Raw genomic sequence first — 23,181 nt, 5'->3', positions numbered from 1 at the left:
ACATGCCGCGGAGCGGCTGGGCCCGTGAGCCATGGCCGCTGAGCCTGCGCGTCCGGAGCCTGTGCTCCGCAACGGGAGAGGCCGCAACAGAGGGAGGCCCGCGTACCACAAAAAAAAAATTAAAAAAATTAAAAAAAAACTTGGAGTGGAGAGCAGGGTTGGAGTTCCAGATGTCCTCCCCATAACTGCTGGGCAGTCAATCTCTCTGAGCCTCTGTTTCCTCTTGGCTACTGTCACCTGTTTGGAAATCACTTTGTCTCCACCCTCCCAGGATTTTGCCCCAGCGTCAGCTCAGTAGCTGCATGGCCTAATTTCTCGGGAAAGCTTTCTCCCCACCCTGCTTCTGAGTTAGTGAGTCACTTCCTTTTTCTGAATTGATATCTTAGTTATTTATGTGCTGTGCAGGGGAATAGACCACAGGGAGTAAACAGATTAGGAAAGAGGGAACTCATAGTCCAAATGGGAAATGATTAAAGTATAAGTAAGAATCACTGAGAGGCTGGGCTAAAGAAACGTTAAAAAAAGGAATCTTGTCGGGATTATAGTGGCTGTAGACCAACCAGGAGAGAAGTAAAGACATGAAAAGAAAAACAAATAACGAATTGAGAGTTAAAAAAAAAATCTTCAGCGGCATTAAGCAGGAGACTGAGCGAGTCATATAAATACGAGGTTAAGAAATGGGCCAGATCAAATTCTCTATAACGTTTTTCAGGGCATCAAAAGATAGCAACGTTAATGTTGGTGAGAACACAGACTAAATTTATCTCTCACATTATGCTCAAATGCAGCAATTATTTCTTTAATTACATAAGGTCTCTATCATCATTGCAAAAACATACCAGTAAAAGTTTCAGTACATGGATTTATGCCAGCAAGCCTCTTTGATGTCCCGAAATCAGAGATCTTGAGAACACCACTATAGGTATTAATCAACACATTGTCACCCTAGAGAAGAGAGAATTTTAATCAAAAATGTTAACTTTCTTCCAATATTGTTTGTTGTTGGCTTGAAAGTCTAGTAAGTAAAGGTGTCCTTACAGCAAAAAGGACACTGATTCTATACTCTCCCTTAATAGTTAATCTCAGTAGTGAATTCTTGACACCACTTTTGTTTGCATATTATCAGTTCACAATCTGCTACTCAGGTCACAAAGTCAAACGAGGTTTACAGATAGTAGGGGCTATTTGTGTGTGATATGGGTATGATAAGTTAACTTAATGATGTTTATAACTTCTCAATCACTTTACTTTCTTTTCTATGTTGTTTTACTTCTTTTCCTGGAATATTTAGGGGCAGCACAAATAAATGGGTATTTGGGTTGGTTTTAGGGTAGTAATATTAACTTACTTTCAATAGTCCAGACTTTGTCATAAATTTACTAGTTCTGAATTTTCCCTTTTTAAGGAGAATTTCATAAATTATCTAATTTTAGTTCAACACATGAGTATATGATACTTGTGAGAAGTGGGGATTTTATTTTTTCCTTCTAACTATTCATCCATTAATTGAACAAATTATTTACTGAGTAGTAAGGATACAAAGATTAACCAGCCTGTAAGCCTCTCGGGAGCAAGGACCATATCCTGTTTAACTTTGTTCTGCTGAGCCACCAGTCCCACAGGGCACCTGAAACAGGGCCAGGCATAGAGTGGAAACTGAATCTTTTTTGGTTGAACATGGTTAAGGGGTTTATTCCTTGAGTGGAAGAGATAAGACATGAATATCAATAACTGACTCAGGGCAGAGTGATATATTTCTGCTGTTTCTAGGATTTATTTATCATTCCAAATTAGTACCCATAAGACAATATGACTTTTGCAAATAAAACAATTACTCATCAGGGAACTTATGAATGAATGAATCCTAGTTCATCCTACCTTTATATCCCGGTGAACTATCTGATTGTCATGGAGGTATTTTAATCCTTCCAGTATTTGCTTGGTATAAAAGCCAATTGTTTGCTCGTTGTCTTTCAGCGGGCCCCATTTGGAACGAAGGAGAGCAGAAAGACTTCCTGTAAGTAGGGAGAAACAGTGGATAAAATCTTATCCAAATGAATTCTTTAAAGCACGTTAATAATGTAACATGAATTTAAGCTAACATTTATTGTTTATTAACAGTGGCCCAGGTACTATACTAGATACAGTACTTGGGCTCAAATATAAATAGGAAAGTGTCCCTGCTCTGAAGATGGTCATTATCAAATACAGTCAAAGACCACTCAGTTTGCTAACCTTAATCCAAGTCACAATGATTGATACAAAAACAGTTCTGATACTCATTTATTGTCCCCTAATAAACTGTAAGGTAATGTCATGTCAAATTTTTCTGTACATTTAGACAAATTAAGACCTGTAAACTAGTAAATCCCATTCAATTTTACTCCTCTTCAAGGCCCTAGAAACATATTTTTTTTTAAAGTAAGTTGTTTTCTGAGGTTTTCCTATACTTTATTTTTATTGAGATATAGTTGGTGTACCACATTATATAAGTTTCAGGTGTACAACATAGTGATTCATAATTTTTAAAGGTTATATTCCATTTATAGTTATTATAAAATATTGGCTATAATCCCTGTGTTGTACAATATATCCTTGTAGCTTATTTATACATAGTAGAAACTTACATTTTTTAAAGAAAGAAAACCATCTCTTACCCCCTGGGACCTGCTCCATGAAGATTTTAATGAAACCATTCTCACTGAAAGAGCCCAGATACTGAACAATATTTTTGTGCTTCAGATGCTTATGCAGTGCTATTTCTTCATGTAGGGGCTGGGAGTATCTGAAAGACATGCAAATGCCAGTGAGCTAATTATGTAGCCAGACTTTTGCGTAAACATTTAAGCAATACAAATGGAAAATTCCCATATATGAAATCAAATATGACCATCTAAGGCCTTTATTTCTCATCACATAAATTCTGTGAAGTTGGAGCCCTGGTAGAGTCTAAGGGGAAATGCGTCAGGTACTGTTCTAGGTCTTCTGTGTATATTAACTCATTTCTCACAACAAGCCCATGAGAAGGTACTACTAAGATGCCCATGTTACAGATAAGGAAATTGATTCACAGAGAGGATAACTAACCTGTCCAAGATCTCAAAGCTAGTAAGTGAAAGAGCTAAGATTTGAACCCAGAAAAATTGAAATCATCCACACAGCTCACTCTCCACATTAACATGACCTTCTATTCCATTGGCTTCATAAGTTTATTATTCCAGCAGATTCTTGCTCAGGAAGATAAAAATTGCAAATAATTTTAATATTCATTCCAGAACTTACTGAAAGGCCCAGCGACCCTTCAGTAGAAAACATAAAACCATTATATGCCAAGCCTCCTTGATTCTATTCTATCCAATTCTATTCTATCATAATTTTTTTACCCAATCCTAACCGAGCCTCCATACTGAAAGACCAGTTTTAGACCAGACCTCAAATTCATGTACTTGGTATATACTGCTTTATCAAATTATAAGATGAAAGTTATTTGTATTTCTGGAACAGACACAACAACACTTTTTAAAAAAAAGATTTTTGTTGGAGTATAGTTGCCTTACAACATTGTGTTAGTGTCTACTGTACAGCAAAGTGAATCAGCTATACGTATACATATATCCCCTCTTTTTTGGATGTCCTTCCCATTTAGGTCACCACAGAGCACTGAGTAGAGTTCCCTGTGCTATACAGCAGGTTCTCACTTGTTACCTATTTTATATATAATATCAATAGTGTATATATGTCAATCCCAATCTCCCAATTCATCCCCCCCTTCCCCTTTGGTACCCATACATTTTTTTTTGAATTTTATTTATTTTTTATACAGCCAGTTGTTATTAGTTATCTATTTTATACATATTAGTGTATACATGTCAATCCCAATCTCCCAACTCGTCTCACCCCCTTCCCCCCACCCTCCACTTTCCCCCCTTGGTGTCCATGTTTGTTCTCTACATCTGTGTCTCTATTTCTGCTTTGTAAATAAGATCATCATACAGAGTGAAGTCAGAAAGAGAAAAACAAATATCATATATTAACGCATATATGTGGAATCAGAACACTTCTGATGATTATCTGAAGTACTATGAAGTTTGTAGGCTCTTAACAATCCTGAATATTAATATATCATCATATATTATATTAATATAATTATTGTATAACTAACTGTGGTAGGATGTCAGCAACGATAAACATAAAAAGAGACTCAAAGCTATTCCCTAAATTTTTTTCTGTTGTACAATGGAGGCTACAGGTATGAAAGGCATTAACCACTACAACATAAAATACAAGCGTGCTGCCTCATAATTTGCTTCAGTTCTACATGTAAGAAATGCTCAGATCTTATAATGGCAAATCCATATAAGAGGAATGGATTTTTTTGAATGCCAGTAAGAAATACTAGAATCAGTTAGTATTGCATAATATATTAGTAGGTTACAAAAACCCAAATTCATTTAATTAATTAATTTTAAAATATACTTTAAAAATTTATTTATTTACTTATTTATTTATTGGCCATGCTGCCAAGCTTGTGGGATCTTAGTTCCCTGACCAGGGACTGAACCCAGGCTCTGGCAGTGAAAGCGCTGAGTCCTAACCACTGGACCGCCAGGGAATTCCTGCAAATTCATTTAATTTAAACAAACTTTTATATTCTGTGAAATATTACTCAGAAAGCTGCCAACAACAACAAAAAATTGACTTGTATATTAGATCTTTTACTAATTTTAGTTTTCTTTAGAACTGCTCTAGAAACTAAAGGCTGGTATTAAACTAAACCCCTTAACAAGGTATCAATTAGGGACAACACCATTTTGATTATTGCTTGAATGAGTTAACACAAGAAATACCAGTGTTACCAAGAAGATCCTTAGGTAATGACTCTCAACTATGAAGACATTTACAAGTTACTTTTTCCATGGAGTTTAAAACAATTTATTAACACTAGTTACTAAGATTGCTCTTGATATGCATGAAGTAAAGCAGTGGCAATATTGGGCCAATTCTATAGATTTGGTAGATCAAGATGACTAAATTATCTGAAGCAAGAGGCTAACTCAGTTTATGATAATTAAAGGGCTCCCACCTCTGACACTCTATTAAATATCAATCATAAATGTTTAAATATAAGATCCTGGAGAAACAAATGTACTACACACACTCCTCTTTACGTAACCAAAGGATAGCTCAAAGTTACAATAATAGTCAGGATTCATCCTGGCTAAGAAAAAGAACTTTTCTCCAATATGGAAATGATTAGTAACACCTAGCAATTCTCACTAAATGTAAGTGAAAGTTTAAGTATCAAGCACTGAATTAGCATGAAATTATAATTTGTTCAGGTCAATAAGCAATGTTCGTCTACAGGAATTACAAGAAAATCCCGTTTCTTTGCAATTAGCTGTGACAATGGAAAGAAGAAATGGTACAGATATACATGCATTTAGCTTTGAAAAATTATTGAATCATACATGTCTCCAGAGCACCTCTGCTGAGTCAAATTCCCACTACAACCATCCAAAGCAGTGGTTCCCAACCTCGGCTGGACATCTGCATCTCCCGGAAGGATTTTTAAAAATATCAATGCCCACGACCCACCCCAGAATTCTGAGGGGTAGAGCCTGAGTATCAGTATCAGTAAAGTTCCCCAAATGGCTCTAGTATACATCTGGGTGGAAATACCTGATCTAAGTTAATACTTGAGGGGTGTGTAGAATGTTAGCGGACGCCAACCTGAGATGAACAACTAGCTGAGACAGACTATCAGTGTCCTTAAAATGCACCAGCTCGCTCTTACGACAACTCTGATGCTCTAACAAAGCGTTTTTAGAATGTGAGGGAAACACAGAAGAAGCTGTTTTTGTTGCCATGATCCTTCACTACAGATGGCAGTGGTTAGTATATGCTGGATTATGCATTATTTATACCCATTCTACCATCTTAGCAATTATCCTTTGTAACTGCTACCTTGTTAAAAGCAACCTGAAAAAACCTCTCCAGGTCACAAAGATGGAAATACCTTTGTGTGCTGTATCTCACAATAACATGATAGACTTCACTGCAATCTTCTTTTAGAGGTAACAAAAAGATGTCCCACACTAGCTGTTCAAGAGAAGGGCTTGTCACACAAGTATTTTCAAACAACCCATATTATACCAAATGGATCTTTATTGGTGTTGGTGTACTCTGTGTGTGCACAGTGGCAGCTGAATAAACGTAAGCTACAAAGATAGTTTTAAAAGTGGTTTCCTTCCAAGTACCTATTTAAATTTATCTGGTGGTGAGAAAGGAGGTGATGTTGCTGCAGATTAGTGAGTTTGCTGCAGCAATTTGATAGTGACAACGCTTTAAAATTTTGTATTGCTTAAAAATCCACTCTGTGTATATAATACTTAAGAACCTATAGGAATATTTAACAAAAATTTTAATATGACAAATTTATGTACATTCCCTTAGGTATTTAATGAATAGTTTCTATCACCATCCCATAAGAATTCATATATATGTCTCATGAACTAACCAAAGGGAAACTGCAAAAATACCACAGAAAACATAAAATTGAATTTACTGTCTGCCTATCTAATATCTGTTCTTCCCTCTTTCTATGATTTTGTTTGGAGAAACAACTGGCCAACTTAAAAGCTACGGAGGGCTTCCCCGGTGGCACAGTGGTTGAGAGTCCGCCTGCCGATGCAGGGGACACGGGTTCGTGCCCCGGTCCGGGAAGATCCCACATGCCGCGGAGCGGCTGGGCCCGTGAGCCATGGCCGCTGAGCCTGCGCGTCCGGAGCCTGTGCTCCGCAATGGGAGAGGCCGCAGCAGAGGGAGGCCCGCATACCGCAAAAAAAAAAAAAAAAAAAAGCTACGGAGTTTCTAGCCTCCTTTGTAGTTACGGGTGTCCACTTTTCGCCAATGAAACAGAGGTGAAAGTATGCTGGACATTTCCGAGAAAATTTGTTTTCCTTTTTCCTCTTCCTGCCTGGAATGCAGATATGGAGGCTGAAGGCACAGTGGCCACTTGTCACAGTCATGCACCAAGGATGGAGACTAAGGATGGACAAGCAGAAAGAGAGCTGAGGCCTGGGACACTGGATGCATGGGAAAGAAGGGTGTCTTTTTCAGTTTGGGGTAATCAGAGAAGGCGTCTCTGAGGGCCTGAGAATTGAACTGGGACATAACTGATGAAAATAAGGCAATCCTGCCAAAATCTGGGGACCGAGCCTTGGTGGGCCTGATGGACAGAGAGAGGACAGCGTGGCTGCAATAGAGAAGGTGAGGCCCCAGAGGGAGGCAGATGTCTATGCTAAGGGTTCTGGGCTTTACACTGGTTACATGAGAATCCACTGAAGGTTTTAAGAGGTAGTGACACGATGTGACTTCAACTTGAGAACGATCTCTGTGCCTTCTCTGAGGAAGGGTGGAGTAGGAGTGGAAGAAGAGTGAAGTGATCTTGGAGAGCCAGCAGTGAGTGGGCTTGAAGAGATCTTAGTTCTCTACCCAGAAGTCGAACCTGGGTAGCCTGGATGAAAACCAGGAATCCTAGCTGCTAGTCCACCAGGGGCTAGAGGCTAGAAGCAAAGTTCCCCTGGTTCTTGTCCCCGTTTGAAAGCAAGAATGTTTCAAGGAGGCAAACACTGTAAAACAGGCACAAAGTTTATTAGAGACAGAGCACAAGTGGGAGAGCACACGAAGAAACCATTTATTTATTTAGGACAGAAGCAAGGCAGAAATACACACCCAGAGAGAAAGGGTACATGCGTCCTCTCTAAAGAGGAGGAGCGCAGTAAAGAGGTGATTTAAATCACTCATATAGGACAGTCCTTCCGGGTCTTTGTTTACCTTTGGCCAATTACCTTGTTTCTTTTTTCACACCTGACCTGTTCCCCAACACGCGTGCACAATTTTTTGCTAAGATGGATTCCACTGCAGAGGCCTGTGGGTGCATGTCCACACTTATTATGGGGTGATGCCCCCTCCCTTTTTGACCCCCAAGGAGGCTTCCTGTGCATGTGCAGACAGGGAAGTTTTCCTTGACCTTAGGAGTGGTCATCTTATCTCTTTACCTCAGCAGAGTTCAGTTCCGGCCACTAATTTTGTCCTTGGAGTGTCTAGGGAAAACAAGGCTTCAATTTTACTCCACTTGACAAACACCAGCTGTCCAGCCCAGGGGCCCATCTATCTCCTACCTCAAATGCAGAGACTAGTTATGAATCAGTTGCAGTAAGGAGTCTGCGTGGGAAACCCGAAGGCTTAGACTGGTGATGGGAAAGAGTGGAAAAATTCAGAAAACATTAGAGGTTGAGACAACAGTAGAACTTATGATGGAGTAATGTAAACCGAGACAGAGAGGAATCCAAATGAATTCTAGTAGCCTCAACACCTGGATGGGTGGGGTGAAATTAACGGAGATAGGGAATCCTGCAGGTTAAGTACATTTGAGGGTAAAAAATCCATGGTTCAGCTTGGGCCATGTTAACCTTGAGGTGCCTTTTAGATTTACAAGTGGAGAGGTGGGGTAAACACAGGAGTGTCCTTTCTGAAGAAAGCTGATCATGTGACTGTACCTCGGTGGCCAAAAACCATGAACTTGAGGGGCAGCCAAAATAAGTCCACAATGTAGCCCAGCACTGAAGTTTGGCCAAATAAGAAATATTGCAACAAGAGACTCAATCCAATTCTCTCTCTTTCAGAGGCTGAATCCACAACATGTAGAAAATGTAAATAATTGATTGTAGGAGCAGCTAGCTACCTTACAAAGAGAAGCCATAAGAAAAGCTATGAGGCAGCAGAAATCATGAGATTGAGAGAAGAGAGAATTGTTGTTTGGAGAAACAAATGGTAGGACAGAGCACTGGAGCACGGAGCAACAGATAACCCTGCCACCACAGCTGTCCTGCTCCCTGCACAACTTTCTTGTTCCTAAAAACCATTCCATTTTCCTCAAGGCCCCATTATGTGTGGTTCAAACCATTTCCTCAAATATTTCTTCTCCTTCTCTTTTCTTTCTGGTATTCCCTTTAGGTATGTCACATCTTTTTTAGTCATCTCACAGTTCTTGGATGTTCTGTTCAATTTTTTCAGTCTTTTTTTGTCTTTGCCTATCAGTTTCGAATGTTTCTATCGACATATCCTCAAACTTATTTCTGTTACAGTGTTTTTCACCTCTAGCATTTCCTTTTCATTCTTTCTTAGCATTTCCATCTCTCCACTTACATTGACATCTGTTCTTGAATGTTTTCTACTTTTTCCAGTAGAGCCCTTAGCATATTAATCACAGTTGTTTTAAATTTGCCAGTCGGATAATTCCAACATCCCTGTCATATCTGAGTCTGGTTCTAATGCTTGCTCTGTGTCTTCAAACTGTATTTGTTGCCTTTTAGTATGCTTTGTAAAAAAAACCAAAACAAACAAACAAAAAAAGCTGTGGAAAGCTGGACATGATGTATTAGGTAAAAAGAACTCTACTAAATAGACCTTTAGTGGTATGGTGGTGAGGTGTGGGGTGAGGGGAAGCATTGTTCTGTGGTTTTGTGAATTAGTCTCTGTCTTTTAGTGAGCCTGCACTGCTGGGCTGTGAACTTCACAAATGTTTCTCAGTCCCCACTTCGGTGGAATAGGATGGCTAGAGTGGCCTGGGGGTGGGCACGTCTCTTCCCCTAGGTTAGTCAGGCTCTGATGACACAGGGTTTAGGCTCTGGTAGAATAGTTTCTCTTGAGGGCAGGCCTTGTTAAGAACAGGTGTATTTCCAAATGGTTATTTCCCCTCTACCTCTGCAGGAAGCCTGGGGAAGGGGACTTTCTCTGACATTCTTTGTGAGGATCTGATAGGGCTTCTGCCCTACAACTGTGTCTCCAATGTGGGGGGCAGTGGTTTGTCCTGTGACGTTGCTTTTCCAATGGCTCGGACAAAGTAGAGTTGTTGATTTCTCAGTTTGTCCAGCTTTCCACTTGCTGTTTAGGACGGAGTGCTGACTTCCAACGTCATTACATGTCTGACCGGAAATTGGAACCCCTGGTTCAAACCATTTCTGCTGGTGCTTATTCCCCATCTATCCAGATAATAAACCAACCATGATTCAATATAACCTGAGCCCAACACACACAGGACTATTCTCTTTTCTTCTCTTTGAAAGTCCTGTCCTTGTTACCTCAGAGATGCCATCCTTCCCCACCAAAGTGTTGTGCTTGAATCACTGAATGATGCAGCAGCTAAACCTCAGACAGAGCTAATGAAAGCCATGGAGTTTTCAGACAGAGTTTCATTAATTAGAATATTACCAAAATATTTTTTAAAATGCTATTAACAACCGAAATACCTTGGAAAACAGCTTTCATTAGTCACAATTACTGTACCTGCTATCTCTCTCTGGGATTTCCTTAATGGCGATTCTGACTTGGTTGCTCAGATCTCGACCTGCATAAACTATCCCATAAGTGCCTTTTCCTAAAATGACTCTGTCACCATTTTCTTCATATTCATAGTCATACTACAAAAGGAAAAAGGGGGAGAGACGATTGAAAATTAGTTGCAGCCCACATTTTAAACATCAACTTTTTCCAAGAGCATTTTTCCTTATTTTATCAAATGGCTTTAACAAGGGAAAGAATAAGACGAAGTTCAAAGCAACAGCTTCAAGAACCAAAAAATAGACTCAACATAGAGCATAGTGTGTTCATATTTTCAAAACTGTTATGAATAGAGGGGGGACTATGTATTTAAATCCATAAAGGTGCTTCTCCAAAAGCCCAGTTGGATTTTTTCTACCCACTGAATCCTGGTTTTCAGTGATTCTGGAAATGAGTATGATTAGCATCAATGTCTATCAATAGCTATCACATCTCATTAACCTTTCTTTTGTTTTTCAGCTTTTGGTACTATGAAAGTATTTCACACTCTGCCAGGGGAATAAAACCACTGAAAGGCTTTGCTTAAGAGGAAAATTTTGAGGTCCTACTGGTTGACAATAATAAAGTAAGGATTATTTGTACTTCAGCCCCGATTCCCAATTCCCCAAGATTAAAAAACATTTTAAAAATAAAAAATGAAGGAAAAATTTCATTTTTGATGTAAAAAGGAAATATTCACAGCCCTAAACCCCAAAGTGTCAAGCGTGTCAGCTGAATATGGAAAATGGATCAAATGAAAGGAGAATAGCGACATTTGGTAGGGACCTTCTCAGACCTGGAGGTGTCATCCAGAAGGGCACATCTTTTGTTGTGAACTTAAACTGCAGGATTCAGGGTCATCAAATGATCAAGCCAGGTGTCTGTAGAAACCCAATGTAAAACTACAAGCCAGCAGGAGAGACCACAAGCAGAAGATCCTTCTTTTGTCTACATTTTGCTAGAGTATAAAACTGGCAGCACATAGCTAGGTTCAACTCACCGAAAGGTTTGAGTTAGCCACTAAAAAAAACCTGATTTCTAACATTCATAAACCTGCAAAGTTAACTTTAACACACAAAAATAATCCAAAAGAGGATAATGATCATGGATTTTGTCAGTCACTAACAACACAGCCTTAAAATATACAGAGCTGACAAAATTACAGAGAAAAATAGACAAATATAAACCACAATAGGTTTTAATAGAACTCTTTTAGAAACCAATATGTCTAGCAGACAGATTCAAAATAGAGACCCTAATGGCACAAATAACAAGCTTGGTATAACAAATACAGAGAGAACCCTGTATCCAGATATAAATTCCTTTTGTGCATATATGAAAAATATAAAATAATTAGTAACATATTAAGCCACAAAGAAAATTTAGACAAATTTCAAAGACTAGCTATCATAAAAACCATGATCTTTGACTATAAGATATTAAAAATAAGATAGCCAAAAACTATGTTTGAAAACTGACTATTACAGTTTAAAATTATCAAGGGATTAAAAAGTAAATGATCATGGGAATTACAAAATAGTTGAAAAGAATGACAAGGAGATGAAAAATTTCATGGCTTTAAAGAATTGCATTAGATACAGACACTATGGAGAACAGTACGGAGGTTCCATAAAAACCTAAAAATAGAACTACCATACAACCCAGCAATCCCACTACTGGGCATATATGCTGAGAAAACCATAATTCAAAAAGAGTCATGTACCACAATGTTCATTGCCACCCTATTTACAATAGCCAGGACATGGAAGCAACCTAAGTGTCCATTGACAGATGAATGGATAAAGAAGATGTGGCACATATATACAATGGAATATTACTCAGCCATAAAAAGAAACAAAATTGAGTTATTTGTAGCGAGGTGGATGGACCTAGAGACTGTCAAACAGAGTGAAGTAAGTCAGAAAGAGAAAAACAAATACCGTATGCTAACACATATATATGGAATCTAAAAAAAAATGGTACTGAAGAAACTAGGGGCAGGACAGGAATAAAGACGTAGACATAGGGAATACACTTGAGGACATGGGGAGGGGGAAGGGTAAGCTGGGACAAAGTGAGAGAGTGGCATGGACATAGATACACTACCAAATCTAAAATAGACAGCTAGTGGGAAGCAGCCGCATAGTACAGGGAGATCAGCTTGGTGCTTTGTGTCCACCTAGAGGGGTGGGATAGGGAGGGTGGGAGAGAGACGCAAAAGGGAGGAGATATGGGGATATATGTATACGTATAGCTGATTCACTTTGTTATACAGCAGAAACTAACACAACATTGTAAAGCAATTATACTCCAATAAAGATGTTAAAAAAAAAGAATTGCATTAGAAAAGAAAGAAAAATTTTAAATGATCAAGTTAAGTGGTCAGTCAAGAAATACAAAAAGGAAGAATATATTACTATCCAAAGACAGTAGAAGAAGAGTTTCCAGTTTTGGCAATACAGTAGGCTAGGTACGTGAAAATGTTGGACTTCCCTGGTGGCGCAGTGGTTAAGAATCCGCCTGCCAATGCAGGGGACACAGGTTCGATCCCTGGTCTGGGAAGATCCCACATGCCGTGGAGCAACTAAGTCCGTGCGCCGCAACTACTGAGCCTGTGCTCTAGAGCCCACGAGCCACAACTACAGAGCCCCTATGCCACAACTACTGAAGCCCGTGCGCCTAGAGCCCGTGCTCCACACCATAACGAAGAGTAGCCCCCGCTCATCGCAACTAGAGAAAGCCCGCGTGCAGCAATGAAGACCCAACACAGCCAATAAATAAATAAAATTTTTTTAAAAATTATCACTTAAAAAAAAAAAGAAAATGTTCCTGTCCAAAATACCTAGATAAAATAAAATACTTTTAATGCCTAGCCAGGCTTATAAAAACATAAAGAAGACTTCAAGGAGCTAGAGATTAAGAGGAAAAGGAACACTAAAGGGATAATCACAAGAAATGATGTCCCTGCAGCCCAAGCAGTGGGGATGAGGGCAGGGCTTTCAGACTTATTAATCTAGGGCAGACGTTGGCAAACACTTTCTGTAAACGGCCAGATATTGAATATTTTCAGATTTGTGAGCCATACGATCTCTGTGGCAGTGACTCAACTCTGCCACTGTAAGTAGCCCAATCAAATGGGCATGGTTTTGTTCCAATAAGACTTTATTTACCAAGAGAAGTGGTGGGCTGGATTTGATCTTTGGGCTACAGTTCACCAATTCCTTATCTGAGACTTTGGTCTTAATGCTCATTGGGGACAGGAAATGAAGCCTTGTGCCTATGCAAGGTGAAGAGCTGGAACACATAAAACCAGGGTCCTTGAGGACTATAACATGGTGAGATGGTAGATTAGAAAAAAGTCAGCCCACTGCACTGAGAAACAAAAAGAAAGCTTATCTGTCTTAGACTAAGCTCTCAGTTGACAAAAACAAGTCTCCTCTGAATACTTCCAACCATTGGCTGATCCTCATACTGTCTGAAGTTCACATTTACACTTATAATTAATACCCGTAATTGGTCTTGAGCCTGGGAAATCCCTGGAGTGACAACGGAAACAAAGCAGAACATTTAAAAGGAAGACTCCCTTAATACAGGCTATGCAGGATTCTCACTGATAAGGCACCACTGAAATTGAGCTCACAATCCAAAATTTTAAAATATATAACGAAACAATTCACCATCAGTGAGTGTTGGCTGATTTGACAAATATCAATCCCTAAAATTTCACAAAATAAAAGAAACTGAAACTCTAAAATAAGTATATTTAACATAAAGATATAAAATAAGAAATCCAAAACATGAGAAAAGGATAAGACACTCTAAAAAAGGCCAGACAGATTTGAGACAGACTCAAACATAAACTCCAGAAGTTGAGCCCTAAATAGGAAAAATAAAAATAAATTCACACTCAGATATGATATAGGGAAACTACAAAATATGAAAGGCAAAGAGAAGATCATAAAAGAAAGCAGAGATAAAAAGGACAAATTACCTACAAAGGTAGGTAATCAGATTACTCGGTGAACTCTCTGGGGTATACACTCTCAACCTGAGAGACCACTGTCACAGAGGATGAGGAATATGGGGGCATACTGTTACCAGCTTGTTTATTTGTTTCCAATAGGTTTCCAAGCCTTGACAGAAGGCAATCGAGCTGTATTCTTTTGGGGAAAGCTATGCCCACATGCTAGGACCGGGTGAGCACTGGTCTCCCTGTTGTAGACCCTTCTTTGGCAGAGGAAAGAGGCCAAGCTCTGGAAGAGAGGTGTCTACTTGCCCGGTGGCAACACTGTACCCAATGTACAATAGAGAGTACTCCTAGCTACCTAATATATGGTTGAAGGCCGTCTTAGACCAGAGGAGAAAACTAGATATGTTTACAGGATGAGAGAATAGGAAACAGGGATCCTTTAGCAATTTCCCCACACTAGAAGATAAAACTCCAGCAAAGAGGCAGTAAACATAGTCCAAAAATTCCACTTGAAAGAGTCCAAGTCTCTACACCCAACTCCTGCGGCCTGGACTTCCACCATGCTGTACCATGCATGCTGGAAATCTACCAGCCAGGACCCAGGCTGGCAGGAGGCAGGACAGGGACCATCACCAAAGTAGCTCATCTTTGCCAGTGTGGCCTATCAAAGGGACGGAAACCTGTACACTGAACCTAGTATTACCACCACCTTACATTATTATAATGCACTATAATTAAAAGAAAAAAAAACCCCAGCTTTCAATACCTACCTCATTTGATGGTCATCATAAGCCTTTGTCATAGTAGGGAAGGTCTATGATTAGCTCCAATTTACAAATGATCAAAAGTATCTTCCACTGAAAATATGTCAGAGCAGTGGTTTAAACCAGCTAGCTCAACAGGTTCCAAGTTTTCTGTTCTTTCTACTGCCAATGGTGAAGGAAAATCTTTTTACGGCATGAGAGCTGCATCTTAGTTCTTAGTTCTGGTTCCAAACACCAGTACTGTAAAGATGTTCCAGCACATTGTCAATATCCACTGAACACCCATTCACTTATTCAAGCATACAGTAGACACCTCTTGGCCATCTTAGACTCCATTCTTCCCTTTCCCTTACTTCCCACATCAAACTGATTGCCAAATGCCACCAGGTTAATCCTCACTGCTCTTGCCTCATTTCAGGCCTTCCTTGCTTCTGTACTAATTCTACAGACTCTTAACTGGCCTCGCTCTCTTCTCCTCTCTTGTTGCCCTGTTCCCTAATTCATTCTCCATTAAGTGGACAGTGCACTTTCCAAAGTTCAAAGTTCCAAAGTGAGCTTTCCATGTTCATACCACTGCCTCTGCTTTATCGGTTCCTCATGACTTTCTGGATCAAATCCAAACTCCTTAGCCTGGCATCAATGCCCTTCAGGACCTTATTGCTGCCTCTGTGTCTAACCTTCTATCTCATCAGTGTCCCCCCAGAATTCCCAGGGAGGTTCCACAGATCTTTGTGCCTTTACACATATGCGTTTTCTACCTAGGTAATTCTGCCTTCAAAACAAGGAAGCTTTCTTGAACTGTCCACCTGCCCTCAAAAGCTGGGTTAGATTCTGGTCTGATATGCTTCCAAGGCCTTCTGCCCTCACTCGCTCACACTTTTTTCACTCTTCTCTTACCCAAATCTGCATTCCAGTCTGTACTCTGAGCTCTTTGAGAACCAGGACTTTAATTTCTCTGTCCCTAGTCTTAGACATATCTGGCTTGTAGTAGAGGATCAGTGATTATTGGCTTAATTAATCAATCAGGCTATAAAAAAATTGACGAGAACCTTTTTAAAAACCAGGTGCCAAAACAAAACATTTAATGTTGCTATCCATTTATCTTTGATTGAAAGGAGCTTTGCCACAGGGATACTTACTTAACGTAGAGAAGACTATATAAGCCTTGATGAAACTGCTCAAGTTTTAGTTTCCCTAAGGAATGTAAAGCATCAACAGACTGTTCTTTTTTTAAAAAACAATATTAAGTATAGAAGTTGACTACTGTTAAATGAAGTGGTCATGGTAAAAATCAAAAGGGCTTTCAATAAAACTGAAAACCGTTCCAATGGGTAGTTGCCGCTTGGGTACTCCTTCTTTTTTAACCCCTTTTTCCTATTCTTACAATATAGAGATATAAATTGAAAAAGCAGGCTTGAGAAAACTGCCCTTATCTACAAGAAGAGGGAATTATCTACGTGATGGCCAGAAAAAGTAGAACAGAGCATTGGCCAAAAGCCAAGGGAAGGCAGGGTCTGTTAAATGACAAGTAGGTAGGAAAAGGAAGGTGGGGACGGGGGAATTCAGTATTTTAAAAACTAAAAATAAAATTACACTGCTTATGTAGCTCGCATTCTATTTCTACGGCAAAGGTTAGCAACTCAGGCTGTTGCCGAGGGAGACCGCTGCATTCTGAAGCAGCGATGAGAACGCTTCTAGAATCAGCCCTCTCTTGTTGCCTGCCCACAACTGCCTAAACTGGCACCGGGAGGAGCGTAGGAAGACAGTCCCGACAAGGCCAAACAACAAAGGGATGACTCACTAAGTCCTTGCACCGTCCAGGGACCCAGAGTCAAACAGCCACCTTCTAAAAAGCCATGCACTTCCCCCGGCACTTAATTACCTTAGCTGAGTAGTCACCTCAAAGAGCCAAATGATAGCTTTGCTGATTTTCAGTCTATATTGCCTTAGTAATATGTAAATGCTGAAAACATTAATAACTACATTAATTCATTTCATAATTAATGAAAACATTAATGCTACTAATAGCATTAATAGAATAGGAAAAACGCTGTAGGTACAAATATCTAATCTCAGAGCTCTCTCCTCCCTCAGATCTTTACTCAGACCTTCCCTTCTCAAGGAGCCTTCCCTGGCTTCCTTGTCTAAAATTATACACCCTGTCTCACTGTAACTTCCTAAATCCTTCCCTGCTTAATTTTTCTCCTTTATACTGATCATTATCAACTATAGCATGTATTTCACTTATTTATTATCAGTCTCCCACTATACTGTAAGCTCAGTGAAGACAGGGATTTTCTGTATTTTGTTCTCTGCTGGATCCCCAGCACCTAGAGAGTGCCTTCCACAGGTGTCCAATAAACATTTGTTGAGTGAATTGATAGAATCCACTTGGACCCACTAATGTGGTACCAAGATTATTTTAAGCTGAAAACATCTGAATAAATAGCAGCTGTGGAAAAAACCTTATCTAAACTTCTTTTGCTGACTTAAGCAAAGTCTCTCGAAAATACAGCTGCCATAATCCCCTCTCCAGGAGGTTTAGGACCACTTATACCTGGATAAGAAATTACTAAACCAATCCTTTTCAAAACTTTCAGTATCTTCCACTTGTTTCTCATTAGTTTCCCACCACATTGCTTTCCCTTGAAGTCCTATTAAGAACTTTTCTTATTAAGATAAATAAACTCTTAACTCTAGTTGTTCAGGAATCACTTCTTTGTGTGTTCCCTCGTACAGAAATAAACTTTGTCTTTCCTTCTGTGATCTGTCTTTCGTCAGTTAATTTGCAGGCTCCCAATCACTGAACCTGAGGTGGTAGAGGAAAAAGTTTTTTTTCCTCGCAACGGAATAAATGAATGAGTAACAAACTGATATTCTTATCATACAACACCAGAAGTGATAGCTTTTCTCAGGCAGTGCAGTAACTGTGGATGTTCAACTTGAGAGCTGTACAAAAATAGAAATAGGATGCCCAAGAAAAACAAACCAGTGTGCTACTGGATGACTCTGAATTGATTTAAATGAATTCTAAACCATAATTTACTGTTAATGTGTGTGAGACAAATCAACAGAAGAAGAAACGGTAAGGTGTTTCATCATCCGGCAGATGTTTGAGTGAAAGGAAAACTTTCCTTTTATCTTGCTTGTCCCTAACCCATCCCACAAGGGGGCAACTTCCTCTCTATGCACCCTGGAAACTACATATAAACAGGTTCACAGGGCCAGCTGCTATGATTACCTGAGGCTTGTGTCAATCACATGCCCATTTTGATAAAACAGCGAGGTAAATATTACAAATGCATTAAAGAAAAAGGAGGAGGAGGGGAAAAGGGAGGGAGAATATATGTATGTTTGGGAGAGGCATGAGGAGGAAGACAACATATTCTGTATTGAACACCAAAGGACCTCAGTAATTTATGGTTTTTTCAAGGAACTAAAAGAGAGAGTGAAAGAGAGAGAGAGAGAGAGAGAGAGAGACATGAAGAGAATGGGTTGAGAGTGGCTTGATTATGGTATTCAGCTTGATTATGGATTTAACATTGATTAAACAATCTTCAAGCTCATTTCCCAGCATTTACTCTGCCCCCCTGCAATCCATATCCCCCCTCCCCAGTTTGAGATATGGTTTAAACAACTCTGGTTTTGTCACTCCCCAGCTTCAAACCCTTCTAAGCCTTCTGAATGAACTTCTGCTTGGATGCCTGACACCATGCGAGACTGTGGTGAAAAGGGAAAGAGAGCCACAGTCCAGCCTTGGGATGTAAACAGTCTGGTGCAGGCTACTGAATTACAAGGCAATGAGAAGAGCTAGGGCAGAGGAGTGGACAAAAATGTTGTAAGAGCAGAGAAAAGTGAGAAGGGGTGTTGAAAATGATTCAAAGTATAAATGACCCTTGAGCTGGATCTCAAAAAATTAGGAAACAGTCACCAAGTAGGACAAAGCAGAAAAAGCATGTGGAGTTGGCACCTGCATGTCAAGCCCAGAGGCAGGAACAGCCTGGCTGTCTGAATAATGGAAAGGAGTTTGGCACTGCCGGACCACAGAGTGCAAAGGAAAGCTAAGTTACAGCCAGGGAGGTAAGAACGTTCTATGGTGCGGAAATCTTCTACAAAGAGTAGCATCAAAGCTTTTGCATTTTAATTTTTAAATTTTTTTAATACCATTTGCAGCGACATGGATGGACCTAGAGATCGTCATACTGAGTGAAGTTAAGTCAGAGAGAGAAAGACAAATATCATATAATATCGCTTACATGTGGAATCTAAAAAAATGGTACAAATGGACTTATTTACAAAACAGAAATAGAGTCACAGATGTAGGAAACAAACGTGTGGTTACCAGGGGGGAACGGGGCAGTGGAGGAGGAGGGATAAATTGGGAGGTTGGGACTGACATATAGACACTACTATATATAGAATAGATCATTGAATATAGCACAGGGAACTCTACTCAGTACTCTGTAATGATCCATATGGGAATAGAATCTAAAAAAGAGTGGCTATATGTGTATGTATAACTGACTCACTTTACTGTACAGCAGAAACTAACACGACATTGTAAATTAACTGTACTCCAATTTTAAAAATTAAGAAGCAAAACAAAACAAAACTTTTAAATTAAGGGAGTCACCGGATTAAATCTGCCTGAGAGATCTCTCCAGTGATGGCAGGGACAGTGTATTGATGGCAGGAGAGATATCAGGCCGCATGAGAGATGTTGAGGACCTGAGATGGGGGACTGATAAAATGGGGTGAAGGGACTGGAGGAAGTGCTGGGGGTGAGGCTGGAGCAGAAGTTGCTCTGAGGTGTCTGGCTTGGGTAACAGTGTAGATGCCCTTGTTCTCAGTGAAGCTATGAAAGACTGGGAGAACAAAAACAGGGACCACAGCTGATAAGTGTTAGAACTCTTATAGTTAACTGTAATCAATTGTTCAATGATTTCAATATAAATTAATACATTAAGCTATTTAAGATATGGGTTCATAACCCTTCCATTTCAAAAGACAGCCTTGAATCAAAAAACATGGCCTTGAATCAAAAGAAGTTGTTTCTCTTTCTGTTCAAAAACAGAAAAGTCCTCTGAAAGTGGTATTGAGCTATATTCTCTTTCTGTTTAAAAACAGAAAAGTCCTCTGAAAGTGGTATTGAGCTATATTTAAAAGACCTGGTACAGTTTATACTAACCTTGAAAATTATAAAAAATGTGAGCTAGGAAAGGACATTTAAGATCTTCTTGTTCAACTCTCATTTAAGGAATGATATCATCTTAACCCAGCAGGAGTAAGAATTTTGTCCAAAGTTATAAAACTGGCTACTGGCAAAGTCAGAGCCAGAACCCAGGACCACTGACCCCAGCACAAGGATCTTACTAGAGCAGAGTCCGATATGATCAGTTGGAGGAGGGGTCTGACCATGACCCGAAGGAGGCTGAATCCCTCTCACAACTGTAATGCTTCAAAGAAACCTCAGTTTTTAAAATCAAAAAGAAAAGTAAATCTTAACTTGGGCTTCGAATAAGAAGTTTTTCAAACACCAGGAAGTCTAAGGATTAGCTTCAAATTTGTGGTTTATGGAACCACATTAATAGTTAATGTTTGCCAAATGCTGATGCCACCCCAAGTGAAGTTAAAAACTTTTTAAAAGCATCTGATCTTTCCAACATTTTAATTTTGTTTTGGGCCAAGGTACCCAAAGGCTTCAGGAATAATTGACACATGTATTGAAACAATTTTAGTTCTATCTCAAATGAAGGTAAAGATCAGAAAATAATTATTCTGCATACAATTCTCCAAAGTAATCCTTATTGTTTATACTAGAAAGAATGGGAAGAGGAGGAATTATTTTTGCTATGTCATTCATGGGTTGAAGTTTGAGTTCAGTTTGTGGTAATGAAATTAAGGAACTCATTTTAATTAAATATTTAGAATACTGAAAAAATAATGGTAGTCGAGAATGTTGAAAATAGCTAAGAAATGTGATCAAGGGTATAATGGAGTTACCATAAGTTATGTAAAAATGTAAGTTAAGGTTATTTAATAACTCATATTGTATAGGTGTTCTGGCTACGAAGGGACATTCCGTGAGAGGGAGAGCCAAGATGGACGTCATCATCTTCACAGCCCAGCACATCACCGTATCCACTCATTAATGTTATGCTAACAGAACACCCAAGACTACAACATCAGCAATGTCACTAGTTGTGGCAAAATGGCAAACTAAGCCAAAATATTACTTCAATACTTAAAACAAGTACTCTTGAATTCACTGTATAGACTATACAGTCTACTGGGAATACTGCAGAAGTCATTCTATGTCACAGACTTTAAATTATTCTGATAGAATGCAAAGGACAGAAGTACACGAGTGTTTTTCTAACATTAAAAGGATAGTGGGACTTCCCTGGTGGCACAGTGGTTAAGTCTCTGGGCTCCCAGTGCAGGGGGCCCGGGTTCGATCCCTGGTCAGGGAACTAGATCCCACATGCATGCCGTAACTGACGGTTCACATGCCACAACTAAGGAGCCCTCAAGCCGCAACTAAGACCTGACACAACCAAATAAAAAATAAATTAATTTTTTTTTTTTTTTAAACAACAGTATACCTGTGCTTTCTTGAGAAGTGTGAGTTAGGAGCACTTTGACGAATCGGAGAGCACTATGGTATGAGTTGGTTTTTGTGAGGTCAGTAGACCTACTAAAACCCTCTGGATATTCCTAGGAAGAAACCTGAGCACTTTCCTCCATATTTGGCTGGTGAATGCTCTCAGCATTTGCAGGAGAACTGTCTGATCAGGAAGGGCGTGTTACAAAATCCACCCCATTTAGTACCACTGCACACAGATCAGGAGATCTTGACCCTGGATCTTCTTGACTTTTCAGCTCTCTGAAAAGTGATCTACCTATCCCTTTTACATTATAGGAGACTGAGTCTTAGGAAAATCAGCTGGCCAGATTCACCACAAATTCTAAGGCAATTAAAGCCGTGTTATGCAATGCATAGGGTTAAATGAGTTTCTAAAGCAGAGTCTCTGAACTGTTGATTCAATCAATTATGAAGACCAAGCTTGTCTAACATGGCTACCATAGCCTGTCTGTGCTCTGTGTAGTTTCTGTAAGATGGATTTAGTTTTTCAAAGAAGGGTATGAAATAAAGGATAGCTATCACTGTTATTGCCTTTTGTAAACCCAGCAATTTATGATATTGTGAAATAACTTTATGGATTTTTCAAATCTATCCACTTGTTAATTTATTACTAATGGAACTGTTTCATTTTCATTGTCTTTGTTAACTATTACCCTGGCAGTTGCTGTGTATCAAGTGATTCTAAATTTAACCCAAATAAAAACAGAGATAATGAGGTGCAGTCAGAAGAGCACTGATGTAGAAATCAAGAGATCTAGTTCCTCACCACAATCGCTTAAATAAGAAAATATAACAGTGCAAAATATAAAGCATAACAAATAAGAAGTATTGTCTATTACTTCTGTAGACAGCAAGCTAGTGCGTGGGGAGGATTTCTTTTTTCCAAATTAGGTCTATCATCTTTTTATAACTTAAATGAAAGAGGCTTAGGCTTACCCAGGAATGTCAAAAGCTACACAACTGCTAGAGAAGTATAGAACTTAACTACAGACAGAATTAACAATTGGTTATTATATTGAAATTCCCCTCGACTGTCACCCTAAAGATGCTCAACTGCGAGAGTCAGCTCTCTTGAAAGTCCCCTGAACTGTCCTCACTGTGGTGGAAGGCTGTGCTATACACAGCAGAAAGACACGATGGAGAAAATGGACACAGTCGAAAAATAGGTGTCTGCAGTGTACTATATCTAGGAGGCACAAGGAAAAGCAGCACTGCGGTCGACAGCAATAGCACCGGGGTGATTGTTATCACCTCCTCTCTTTATTCTGTTAATCCTCCATTGTTTCAGGTTCTCTGCATAAGCATATGAACGAGGACCACAAACGGTTCTATCATTCAGAATTTTCACTGACTATTTTTTTGGCGGTACGCGGGCCTCTCAGTGTTGTGGCCTCTCCCGTTGCGGAGCCCAGGCTCCG

General features: G+C 39.5%; 1 protein-coding gene across 4 annotated transcripts in view; it reads right to left on the bottom strand.

Moving 5' to 3' along the window:
• Positions 1-23,181, bottom strand: part of MAP3K5 (mitogen-activated protein kinase kinase kinase 5) — a 232,293-nt gene that overhangs the window by 40,806 nt on the left and 168,306 nt on the right. For all 4 annotated transcript variants that reach the window (XM_028494405.2, XM_024122625.3, XM_028494403.2 and 1 more), the window contains 4 exons: positions 10,351-10,484; positions 2,658-2,785; positions 1,879-2,015; positions 840-945 (listed from right to left, as the gene is read on the bottom strand). In XM_028494405.2, the coding sequence (XP_028350206.1) occupies positions 840-945; positions 1,879-2,015; positions 2,658-2,785; positions 10,351-10,484 (505 nt within the window). The remainder of the gene's footprint in view (positions 1-839; positions 946-1,878; positions 2,016-2,657; positions 2,786-10,350; positions 10,485-23,181) is intronic.

The sequence above is a fragment of the Physeter macrocephalus genome, chromosome 10, assembly GCF_002837175.3.
Source record: "Physeter macrocephalus isolate SW-GA chromosome 10, ASM283717v5, whole genome shotgun sequence".
NCBI lineage: Eukaryota > Metazoa > Chordata > Mammalia > Artiodactyla > Physeteridae > Physeter > Physeter macrocephalus.
The sequence above is the reverse complement of the archived record's forward strand: the minus strand, read 5'-3'. Positions and strand labels throughout refer to the sequence as shown.